At 40.8% G+C, this 12,818-nt stretch overlaps 1 protein-coding gene across 2 annotated transcripts in view; it reads right to left on the reverse strand.

Moving 5' to 3' along the window:
- Window positions 1–12,818, reverse strand: part of LOC122658035 — a 117,027-nt gene that overhangs the window by 49,753 nt on the left and 54,456 nt on the right. For both annotated transcript variants that reach the window (XM_043852887.1, XM_043852886.1), the window contains exon 17: window positions 2,901–2,999. In XM_043852887.1, coding sequence (XP_043708822.1) covers window positions 2,901–2,999 — 99 coding nt within the window. The remainder of the gene's footprint in view (window positions 1–2,900; window positions 3,000–12,818) is intronic.

Genomic DNA, 12,818 nt, shown 5'->3' on the forward strand with positions numbered 1-12,818 from the left:
TTAAAAAGTTCTGGTTTGCAATTTACGGAACCCATCTCTAATCGAAATTAGTAAATCATATCAATCAACCTCCATGATGTAGTTGGTTTATGATAACAATGCCAGAATTGTAATTTATTGGACTACAAACTAAAGAGAAGTTTATGTAATGTAATGGTGGGGAGGGGTAAACTTGAGATGACTTGATGTGGCTTAATGTTGATTTTTGATGATATAAGGTACACGGCACCTGGACCCCTCCCTTCTCTCCCCCCCCCCCCCTCTTGTGGATCTTTGGAGCTCCCTCCCCCCACCATCCCCCCAGGTCATCGTGGCCAAGGTGACACTGTCATTTGGCTCCCTACCCCCTCCGGCAGATTCAGCTCTCACTCAGCTTGGAACATGGTTAGGCACTTAAGCAAAGAGGGACCCACTGTCCTTGGCACACAGTCGTTTGGTTCAAAGAGCACATCCTTCACCACAGTCTCACCTCTTGGCGCGCTCTCTTCAACTGCCTCCCAACTCAGGCCTTCCTTATTCACCGTCACATTCAGGTCTCCCTCCGCTGCTGTTTTTGTTGGAATGGTTATGAAGATACAGATTACCTATTTTTCTCATGCCCTCTAACCTCTTCCATTTGGGAGCGGGTCCTCCGCTCTTGCTGGACGGGTAGAAGAAGCACCCTCCGCCTTCATTGGGAGTGGCTTTGGATAGACATGACATTCAGAGGGAAATCTATTTGTGATGTTGTTGGCAAGTCGGCTTTTTGCGCCGCCATCTCCCATATTTGAATGGATCGCAACCTTAGAAGATGGACATCCAACTCTCGCTCTCTAGACAAGATTTGGAATGCCATCTCCTTCGATGTTTCCTCTAAAATTAGTTTTCTCCTCTTGCTGATATAAAGGACTCCCCAAGGAACAGGCTCATTATTGTCTCTTGTCTCTTGGGGCCTTCCTCTTTCCATTTTGCTACCTAGCTAGCTCTAGGCTCTCTTGCTCTCTCTCTCTTTTGGCTTGTTTGCCCTAGGGCTTGTATATTCCCCCTTTTTTTCTTCGTAATATAATTTTTATTCATCCAAAAAAAAATAATGTTAGAAAAGAGTGAAAATAAAAAATAACACTTGGGCGCCTTGTCTCCTAAGTGCTTAGATACCCCTCCACCGCCTTGGATCGCCTTGCCGTCTTGACAACTATGGGTAGATCTACTCCACAGAGTCTGCTTTAGTTTTTTTTTTTTTTTTTTTTTTTTTTGGCTTGAAATTTTGATTTTCTTGAAGCTATTGTAAACAGCAAAAAAAAAAAAGGATCAACATATCCTAGGTTGGATTATATAGAGTATGTTGACGATGGCACCTATAGGGCTGCTGTGTTGGACTTCAACATTTCTTCAGGCATACAATGACATGGCCATCAATTCAGATAGAGTCGGACAAACGGTTTCATCAGCAGCAAAAGCAATCTTCTAGTGGCTTTGAGGCTCCCCAGAACACTATGTGATACTAACATAGGCATAGGGGTGTCAATAGTTGTACATTCAAAACATACATTTGGTTTATACTAGTCTCACATTTGGTTTATACTGTTATTAGAAAATATGATCTTATCTATAAGTAATTAAATTGCTCTCGATTTAGAGAGATGTTCTTGTTCTCTAAGAAGTTTGACTGGTCAAATGATTTTATTTTTACATGAGACTTTTTGTATTAGTTAGAGCACAAAACCAGCTTTCCAACAAATCCAAAATTACTTAAACCTGAATTATAGTGAAGAAGTTATCTTCCGGTCGAACCTTATTTGGTCTGCGCGAATGCTGTCAAAATCGCTTTGAATGAAAATATTTTTTATATATCAAAACAAATGAATATTTTACATCACTTTTGGTCTTTAGCAATGTTTTACCATATTGAGATTTATAGAAATTTTAGATTTAAGAAAAACCCCAACATTTGAGAGTTGAAAATTTCACCTAACACTGAAAATCCAGTTTTTTTTAATCTTGAATTGGAGGGGTGACTTTTTATCCTTTTGGAATTTTTTTTTTTTAACTATTTTTATTGGATTCAAATAGGGGGTATTTGCTTAAATGATTTTTGGCATAAATAAGGGCCAATACCGGGTTCGATACCAATAAAAACCAGTGCAAGGCACCCCAACAAAACCGCCTGGACACCTAGGCGGCGCCTTGACAACTATGGTTGTACTTATTGTCTATGATGCCATTTTTTTTTACATTGATGTATTATTAAATAGTTTTTCTTCATACTTAATATGAATGTTGTGTTTTCTAGTACTCAACTATGTGTAGAATAGGTTATATAAGAGAAAGGACAGCCAAAATCTGCAATATTTCAACCAAAATTTCACCATTTAGCTCCCTCCTCATCTCTTTGGAAGAATCCATCTTTATTCATTTCCATTGCACAGCAAACAAGTTGCTCTTGACCTGCTCTGGTCAATTAGTGTGAGATACTATTATGAACTTCCCCATTGCTATTCTACATATAATGCACGCTTACGGTGGCTTGTCACCAACGCACCCCTCCAATGCATTGGGTCGCCTAGTCGTCTTGAAAACCATGTTAATAGCTCTCATATTTAACATGGAAAATATTATACATACCAAAAATTAATCTACCAGTAACCTAATATACCAAAAATTAATCTACCAGTAACCTAATTTATAAGATATCAACTGCAATCCAATAATCCATCCACTCTCTAGATTTTTCATTAGTATTTTTTATTTTGTTGGACAATTTTCAGTACTGATGGTAACTATAATCCCCTTGCATGCAATAGGCTTAGGGTTCAACCCATTCAATCTCCAATTTTCTTTAACAGAGAAATTATGTCACAAATTTTGAAAAGGGGGAGGGGGGGGGGACAACAACAGGGTCATTACTCTGATCAAGCATTTACCTTGATGACCGATAGCTATTCACATCAAAGTTATTTGCCTTCACAGACATATCAAAAATATTTGCATTCAAAACCACCGCACCAACACGAGATGGTAAGCTGCAACAGAAAGACCAAGGCAAATCAAGCATCAACTCAACCAATCCACCAAGATTTGGTCAAAGTTAAATTTATTCAAGAAAAGAAAAAGTATAGTTCAAGTAACTGCCAACGCACATCATCATGTAATAGTGCATTAATTGATTTAAAAATATTTAACAATAGAATAAAAACAAGTGTGCATTTACACATTAATAAGAACACAAAAAATACAACAACCATCACCAAAAGAGCAACCTAGTGCACGAGGCTCCCACTACTGCAGGCTCTGGGAGGGGCAAATGTACGCAGCCTAACCCCCCACTTCGAGGAGAGGCTGTTTCCATGTTTCGAACATGCAACCTGATGTTTGCAATAGCACAACTTAACCGTTGCGTCAAGGCTCACCCACTGCAGACAGAGAATGGGAGAAGTGATTTCCAGACTTTCTAATATTTCAGGAATTTTTTACATTACCCTGGAACAGCAACAATTACAACAAAAAGAGAAGTCAGCAGTATCTTTTTTTTTTTTTTTTTTGCTAAAAAACAGTGCTATCTATAAAGCTAATCTAGTGTGGGTTCTTCTTTTTTTAATCCGTTGGGCATGTGGTGGTTCCTACCAATTTATGTTTTTAAGCCTCTTCTTGCATGACCTAAAGCCCCTTTCAGGCCTCGGGGCCTGATAATTTGGAGGATGCTTCACTTCAATGTCCACTGGGGCCATGGAATGAAAGGGATATGCATATATTTGATAATAAAAAAGAGCTTTTCCAAATATATGTGCATCCATTGATTCACTTACTATAAACCATGGAACTAAATCTCGGTTTTGCAGCTGACCGAGACGAATTGGTGTGGGAGTTCTAAAAATGCCAGGTTTCTAGGGGTTTCGACCTGTTTCAACCATATTTAGTTTCGGTCAAAACATGGTTGAAGTTGAACCAATATTATAAATACCATGTTGCTCGAAAATCAACCGAGACCTGTTGCTTTCGATGGATTTGACACAAGGAGGTGATTTTGGGCCAAAACATCAGATTTCTTCGTGCAACTTCAACGTTTTGTTCCTTTTCTTTCCAAAAATAAATTTTTTTGGGAAGATTGGGTGCTACGAGACTTGAGGACTTTGTCTTTGTGCACTCTAATATGAGATTGAGACAGGAGCATATACGACTTGGCATGGAACACGATACAAGCTCAATCGAGTTGGTAGAAATATTACAAGTGGATGAAGATAACGAGAATCACTTTTATGAGTAGGTCAGGGATCGAGGTGAGCCTTTATTAGATGACGCTGGGGGTTGGCCCAACAATGAGATTGCATCATAGATGGGTGTTGATGTTGATGAGTATATGGCAACAGAGAGCAGAGTTCATTCGCAGACCCCACACCCATTCGAGCCACACCCTGGTAGTATTGGAGCTGATGATGATGAGTAGTCCCATTCCTCAGATGGCACTCAACCACCTACCCAAACTCAGGGCCAAATTAGATGGTGATGGTGATGGTACTGGTGGGTATTATGATGATAATGCTAGATTAGAATCCTTGCGCGATAAGGAGGACCAGATGATTCAAGAGTTAGAGGGAGATCCATAGAGATTCAAAGGGGAGACTCAGTTTACTCATGCAACACAAGATGATCATGGTCCACTGCCTCGAGGGTTACAGTCAAGGTCCTTGCAAAATGGTTCGGACCTACTGATCAGGCATCTGGGAGGGATATATCGAGCTTGTTTGGCACTATGGAAGGCATGAGTTTGGGGGACAGTAGAGGATCTGGGTATTGGCATGCGCCATCCTTCATAGCAGAGACCCCCAGTCCAGTACAACATCATGATAGTGGCTTCGAGAGCGTCGGATTAGCATCACATGTTGGGTATGGACCACAGTTGTTAGGGCGCCTAAGCAAACCATGGCGATGGAAAGGACTAAAAACAAGGCGACAAGGCGTCGCCTAGGCGATCAAGGCAACACCAAAAGTCAAGGCGAGAGAAAGGCGCCTGGATGCCAAGGCGTCGCCTTGACAACTATACTATGGACCGTAAAGTGGATATGTTGGTGGACCATCCTTCGAGAGCACTGGTTCAGTTGGATCTCCTCTTTCCTCAGCTGAGGTCATTAGGAGCTAAGCAGTCTGGTACTTCAAGGAGCTATTCTGCCCTAGCTCCCCTGCCACATCAACTCTCATCCCCAATGGGATTATCAATAAGGTCATTCCCAGCCTCCTCTGTTAATCCCTGCAAGATATCCCAAATGAAGATGAGATCCTCAAGGCTGTCCTCCCCCCTCAAAGCTAACAGAGCCCCTGGTCCTGACGGGTTCAATATGGGTTTCTTCTCCTCCTGTTGAGACATTGTCAAAATTGATCTTATCAAAGCAATTCAAAGCTGCTTCTTTAATCCCGGACAAATCAAAGGTATAAACCAAACTTTTCATTGTCTTATTCAGTTATTCCCAAGAAAAAAGGTGCCTCTTCCATGTCAGATTTCAGACCTATTTAATCATAGCAACTCCTTATACAAGTGATTGCCAAAGTTCTTACCAACAGGATAAAGCTGGTTGTGGATTCCCTTGTCAGCTCCAACCAATCAGCCTTTGTTGAGGACCGAAACATTTTAGATAACATCATCATCTGCAATGATTTAGTCCGTGGTTTTGAGAGGAAAGGTCATTCCCCCGCTGCCCTCATGAAGATAGACAGCCACAAAGTATTTGATTCTTTGAGATAAGCTTCTTCTCCTCTTCAGTGGGAATCAGGCAAGGCTGCCCCCTTTCTCCCCTTTTATTTACCCTTGCCTTGGAAGTTCTATCTAGAGAGATTCAAAGCAAGACCGATCAATATTTCATTTCTCCTATTCCCAAATGTAAGAAGCTCAAGATCACTTACTTAGCATTTGAAGCTGACCTCATGATCTTCTTCTTCTCCAAAGCAAATATTTTATTTGTAGAGACTATTATAGCTTGCCTGAACAAATTTGAGAAATATTCTGGCCTCAAAATCAATCCCCAAAAATCCCAACTTTTTTGGCTGGTCTCTCAAATTCCGAAAAAGGCTCCTTCAAGCAAAGACTTCTTTCCAGCTGGGTCATCTTGTAGTCAATACATGGGGCTGACAGCACATCATTGCACTTCAATTCTTGACCTCATGCGTAAGAGACTTCAATATCTATATTGGTCTGGTATCTTTGGGCTGCCTTAAGCCATCATCAAGGATATTGAAGCTCTTATGTGTTCGTTCCTTTGGAAAGAGGTCAATTCAGCAGGCATTTTAGAATTGATTTGGAAGCTTGTAAACAGGAAGGATAACATATGGATTGATTGGATCTATTCCGGGCAGCTTAAGAACGACTCCATCTGGACGGCCCTCCCATGCTCGTAGGCTTCCTGGGTGTGGAGAAAAATCCTTAACTCAGGCCCTTAGCCCTTCAGGTTGTTATTTGCAGGATTGATGATGGTGTCTCTACTAAACTTTGGTTAGATCACTAGCATCCATTGGGAGTCCTTCTCCCCCTTGTTAGATCCAAAGAGATTCACAGATTGGGTCTTCACAGACACTCCCTTGTTGCGGATATCATTTGTCAAGATGACTGGATCCCCCTCCCTTTCCCCCTCATTGCAGCAATATGGCATGGCCTCTCCTCCATCACTAGAAAGCCTTCTGAATCTGGTGACAAAGTTTGCTAGTCTCCTACTTCTTTAGGCATGTTCAGCTCTAAGTGTTCACCCCTTGGAGAAAGATTGTTTGGTTTGAAGGTCACACCCTCCGGCACAGCTTCTGTGTACGGTGAGCTCTCTCCAACTGCCTCCCTACGCAGTCGTTCCTCCTTCACCGGCATATCCTTGTGTCCCCTAACTGCTGCCTCTGCCAGACTGCCACGGAAGATGCTGACCACCTCTTCTTTGATTGCCCCCTCTCCTCCTCAATTTGGGCAAGAGTTTGGAGTGTTTAATGGCGTCCAACCCAAACCGAGCTTCAAGGTGGAGAGGCCCTTCCAAGGTCATAAGCCAAACTGCCGCAGATGCAGAGCTGAAGCACTACATCCGCAAGAAGAAGAATAAGAAGCTGCTGTCCAAGTAGAAGTGTTAGAAGTATTAGTAGTGGATCCATACTTAGTTTTTTTTTTTTTTTTTTTATGTTTTTTATGTTTTTAAATTGAACCATCCCAACCTGGTTGAACCAGTGGTTCAATTTAAGTGACTTGAGTCACCTTTTTAATATTCTGTAATTTTTCTTTTTTGGGTCCACACCGCACTCCCACAACTTAGAGAAGAGGGTGGGCTAGTTAAGTCGGCTAGGGGTACTTAGACTCCTAGGCTGTATATGATGCAAGGCTCTAAGCCATAATTAAATGGGTAAATTACACGACACCCCCTGAAAATCGAACGATACTCAACTCACCGCTTGTTTTTTGAAAATACTCAACCGTGCCCCTCTACAGTAACGGTGTTAACTTAAATCAAACCAAAAAGTGAAATGACATATTTACCCTTTAGATTTACACAATTTGGTTTTTCTTTTTTAATAAAGATTTTTGATCAGTTGGACTTTGAAAACCTCATCGCATACACGTTTTCAAAATGAATGGGAGAAAAACAACAAAAATTAAGTGAAGGATAGCTCAGAGATCTAAACCAAAACATTCTTTTTTTTTTTACGCCGAGGAATTCATCAAAAGTATGCAAAGATCCCCTTGAATCAGATTAGGGTTTTGTTAGCTGCCTCAGAATCAGTAAACAAAAAAGACACAAACTTAAGGTATTAATCAATCAATTAAGTAAAATAATAGGTGACAAACTCTCACCAAAAAAGGGTCCGGGACAGGAAAAAACCCTAGATCTTGAAATCTTAGACTTTCACCTGGAAGCTTGAGAAATCAAGTCTGCGGAGGATTGATTAATGGCGAAGGTGGAACCAGTGGAGAATAGGAAGACGAGGAATCATGGATCCACTACGGTCTTCGTCTTCGTTGATTACCTGTTCCTGCTCATTTTCTTAGGATTCCTCTGTTTTTTCCTACTTAAGATAGTATGGATCTGATTTTAATAGAGAAGATGAAGGAGATTAAAAAATATGATAGAGAAAAAGAGAGAACTCGTAAGCGTTTCCTCTGGATCGGCAGAAGGAATGAGGTGATTGATTTTCTTCATCTTCATCTTGTATGCAAATCTTTACTGCGATTTAGCCAAACAATGCCTGATCGTGCCGGTGTAGTATTTCTTTCTGCTGATATGAACCAGATAAAATTTAAGTTTTTTAAAAAATAAAAAAAAGGTGACAAACTCTCACCTCTTCTGGTCAGTGTAAGGTACCCTTCTGAAGTCGGATATTTCTTGGCGTCTCTTTTCTCTTCGCTCTTTCGCCTGCTCTTTTCTCCTCATCTCTGTCTGGTGAATCTCTATGATGATTGCTACAATGCTAGAGCTCTTTTCACTTTTAGACTGGCAGAGATTGAGTTGCAGGTCATTTGAAGAAGAGAGTGGTGTGAGGAAGAAGATGGATTTTGGGGTTTTTAGATCCAAGGGTAAAAAAGTAACTCTACACTGGTCAAGGGTAGTTTAGGGATTTTAAGAAAAATGAACTTGTTGACTTCATAAGTTAACCGCATAAAACTAACGGTTGGGACTAAATTGTAATATAGGGCTCTAATACAAGGGGACGGGTGAGTATTTTCAAAAAATAGGGGGTGAGTTGAGTATCGTTCAATTTTCAGGGGGTATCGTGTAATTTACCCTATTTAAATTAATGAAAATTGTGGAGCACCCCATTCTCCACTTTGAAAAATTAAAACTTTTGCTTGTGTAAGCTGCTGCTTCTCTTCCACGGCGAAGAGTGCTTGGTGTCTGATCAAAGCAAGGTGGGATTGGTGTGATCCGATCGACACCTTGCGGTGTGAAGCCCGGGTGGTTCATACAAGTTCTCCTTCAAGTTCTCCTTTACAAGATTCAATTTTTACTCAAGGTTCTGCTGCTGCCAATCATCCTCTGCAACTACAAGTCTGAGACATCCCTAACCCCATACTTTTTCTAAATCCTCTACAGCCCAACCCTAATATTCCCCTTTTGTTTTCTTCAAATTCCCATAACCTATCACTCAAAGACCTAACCCACCAAAAGAATCACTTCAAATTCAAACCACAGCTTCCCCAGTACACCCCCTCCACTCGATCCAGACCTCTGCTCCATCCAATCATCAAAACCCTAAGTTCCCTCTACTCCCATTAAAACCCAAAACCCTAAATTACAGTCCAGCAGCATCCAGCCATCATCAGACCTCCATACCTTGGCTGAGTGACCCGCTCTATCCCAAGAGAACCCAACCTGAAGCCCTTGCCCTATTTCCCCCTCTAAACCCTAGATTCCATCACTTCCCTCTTTTCAAAAACCCGAAACCCTAACCTGCTGCCTTTTTAGTTCTCACACTTCCGCTCGTCAAACCATCACTGGACCAATACTAATAGACTCCCCTACACCTGCCTAGCATAACCATACCCTCAGACCCTAATCTAAACCTAACCCTAATTTTGACCTAAACCCTTATTCTGCCCCAATCGAACTGCCTGTTCATAGCAGATCCTGAAGCATTGATTCCTAGCTGGTCTCCTATCCACCAAGGACTACATTAAATGGCACACTACCCGACCGATGTGGGACTAAACTCCCCTCCCATTCCTAGCATTGGACCGCATTCACTGAATCAACTCCCCCAGCTTTGGGCCATGGGCCCCCACATGGCCGGTGCATGGACAACCCGCTCTGATACTACTTAATGGCGTCCAACCCAAAAGCCCGAGCTTCAGGGTGGAGAGGCCCTTCCAAGGTCATGAGCCAAATTGCCGCATACTACCCAACCAATGTGAGACTAAACTCCCCTCCCATTCCTGGCCGTGGAACACATTCCCTACATCAGCAATACTAGCCTAGGAGACAAAGAATTCTTCCTTTCAATAGAGAGTGGATCTGGGTAGACATGACATTCTTCGGAAATTCTATTTGTGATATGATTGGGAAGCTTGCGTTTGGTGCAACCATCTCTTCTATTTGGATGGAGCGCAATAATAGAAGATGGACCTCCAACTCGAGATATTTTCATCAAATTTGGGATTCCATCTTTTTTGATGTCATAAGCAAAATTCCTAAGTCCCCCTACTCTTGTATTACCTCCCCAAGGAACAGGCCTATTGTTGTCTCCTGGGGACTTCCCTTTGATCTCCTCTGCTCCCCCCCCCCTCCCCTGCTGAGGGCTCTTGTCCTTGTATATAGCATTGTTTTTTTTTCCTCTGCCCCCTTGGGGACTTCCCTGTTTTTCTTGTCCTTTTGGTAATGAATATATTATTCACCCATAAAAATAAAAATAAAAATAAAAAAAGCAAACAGTATCAACTGATGCTCCCTCACGATGTGCTCTACTACATATGTCAACAAAATGAATCTGATGTTACAGGTTTTTATTTCAAGGAAACTTACAATGTTGAAACAACAACAACAAACTCAGCCTTATCCCAACTTAATGGGGTTGGCTACACGGATCCAAACAAAACAAAGTAGGGAAAACTGAGGTCTAAACAAAAAAAAAAGGGGAATGAAGAGATGGGGAAAAGAGGTATGGGAAATGAGATGAGAAATGAAAAATGGAAAAGAAAAAGCAAAACGAAAGACTAAAGGGGTCTGCTACATGAATCCTTGCTGATGCAGATCAAAGCATGAAGAACAAGACAAAAACAGATTTCAAAAACAAAGTTACTGTTCACATGAACAGAACACGTGAACAGTGTTGTAGGTCCCAGCTTAGATCATGTGTGCCTCTATTCTAGAAGCAATGGACAGCAAGACACTCCAGGATCGATGGGAAAGCTTCTAGAAGATTGAAGACCAGTTAGCTTCCTTTTTTTTGACAAGGATCTAGTTTCTATTTTTGAGAATATTATTAGAAGATCCTTGGTGGGGAGTGGGGAGTGGGGACCACATAAGAATCCAAGCTTTGACAAGAAAGAGGATTGGCTGCTAGAAGACTTGAAGATCTGATTTTATTTTGTTACTATTCTCTTAATAGTACTTAGTTACTAACTATAAGTTTCTATTTTAGCTATTCTTGCATGTGGCTGAACTATAAAACCTAATAATTTCTAATTTTAGTTACCTTCTATTTTAGTTAGGCTTTAGTAGTTTCTATTTCCCTACTTTCTATTTTCAGTTAGTTTCTATTTTTATTGTAAGCTTGCCTAAGCTATTAATAGGCCTCCTATTGTAAGGAAGGAACAGATTTTGGAGAATAGAATTTGTGGCCAAGCTTGCCATCCATTATGGGAGAAATTTCATGTTTCAACAGCTGGGATAGCTGTGGGTGAGAAACCCATGCTGAGAGAGCCATTCCCCTAACCCCCCCCCCCTTCTCTTCTATATTCTCTTCTTTATCTTCTTCTCCTTTTCCTGTTCAACATACACTGCTGTGCTGTTTCTGTGACTGCAATAAACTATTGTGAAGAAACCCTTTGAAGACCAAATTCAATTCCCAATCATCTTCAAGGTTTGCTGCTATTGCACACCATTAATAGATCCTTATCGTGTTGATCCTGGCTGCAATCAATCTCCCGCTGGTATCCCTGGTTTGAGGTCAACTTCTGCATTACTTGCCCTCCAGAAACTCACAATGTTGAAAACTTCTAAAAAAACATGACCAAAAAGCAATCATGAACTGCATAGGTCAATAATTATAGCTCTCTTTTCAGAGAATACAACTTTAATCTGGTATTATGTGGGCTTTCCAGGAACTGATTGGACTCCTCCCCAAGCTCAAGATGTTCTGTGGAGACTATTACCATATGGCATTTCCTGGGAGTGTTAGGAAGGTAAAGAACAGATAATCTTTGGGAGGAAAATTTTGGAATTGGTCCCATGCAGTTCTACCGTTGTAAGATTCATCATAACACGGAAAAAAACTACTTCGGTATGTGAAAGTATTTCCAACGTTTTGCAATAGTTTGACAGACTACAAGGATAATCTTAACCAAGAGACATACTTCCATTCTGGTGTGAACAGTTTTTTTTTTTCGGTATACATATACACCAAAATACTGCTGTAACTGTAGATTTTTTCCATCTTTAATAAAAATAAATTATGCATCAAGAAAAGCGAAATGAATTCCCACCACTACCATAACAAAAACTTGTAATTGACCGGGAAAAGTTCTTCCAGATAATGTGCAGCAAAATATATAGAAAGCTATACAAATGAGTTTCCAACCCAAATGATGGATACCCAAGCTGGAAAAAGCCATGGTATCCACCACTCAATATAAACACAATATCCATGATGGCAAAATTTTCCCATACAGGAGCCATCATAAAAAATTTAATAATATATGAGAAAAATAAAAACAAATTCATTCGACTTTTCAAATCCTGTCAAACCATTCTCCAAACCCGAATACGACTCCCAAGACTTCCTGTTGAGATGTGTTACCCAATATTATAAGGGTACTTTTGGTATTTTATTTATGTACTTTTGAACAAGGGTAGAGTTGTAATTTGGGCTGTGACACTGTTCACGTGAACAGTGTTTCCCTTTGTAATCACTTTTATTATTATTATTATAAATAGAGAGCTTGACTGATCTCATTGATCATTCAAGCATTCTCAGAATTCAGGTTTTGATAACATGGTATCAGAGCAGCTTCTCTGATCTAGGGTTTTCAAAACTCTCCCCTCTCCTTCGATTCCTTCTCTTCCCTTCTTTTCATTGACTTCCTCTCTCTCTCTCCTTTCTCTTTGCTTGGTTCTCTCAACCCTTCAAGGGCAGCACTAATGAGGTGATCCAATTATGGTTCGAGTGCTGCC

The sequence above is a fragment of the Telopea speciosissima genome, chromosome 4, assembly GCF_018873765.1.
Source record: "Telopea speciosissima isolate NSW1024214 ecotype Mountain lineage chromosome 4, Tspe_v1, whole genome shotgun sequence".
Taxonomy (NCBI): Eukaryota; Viridiplantae; Streptophyta; class Magnoliopsida; order Proteales; family Proteaceae; genus Telopea; species Telopea speciosissima.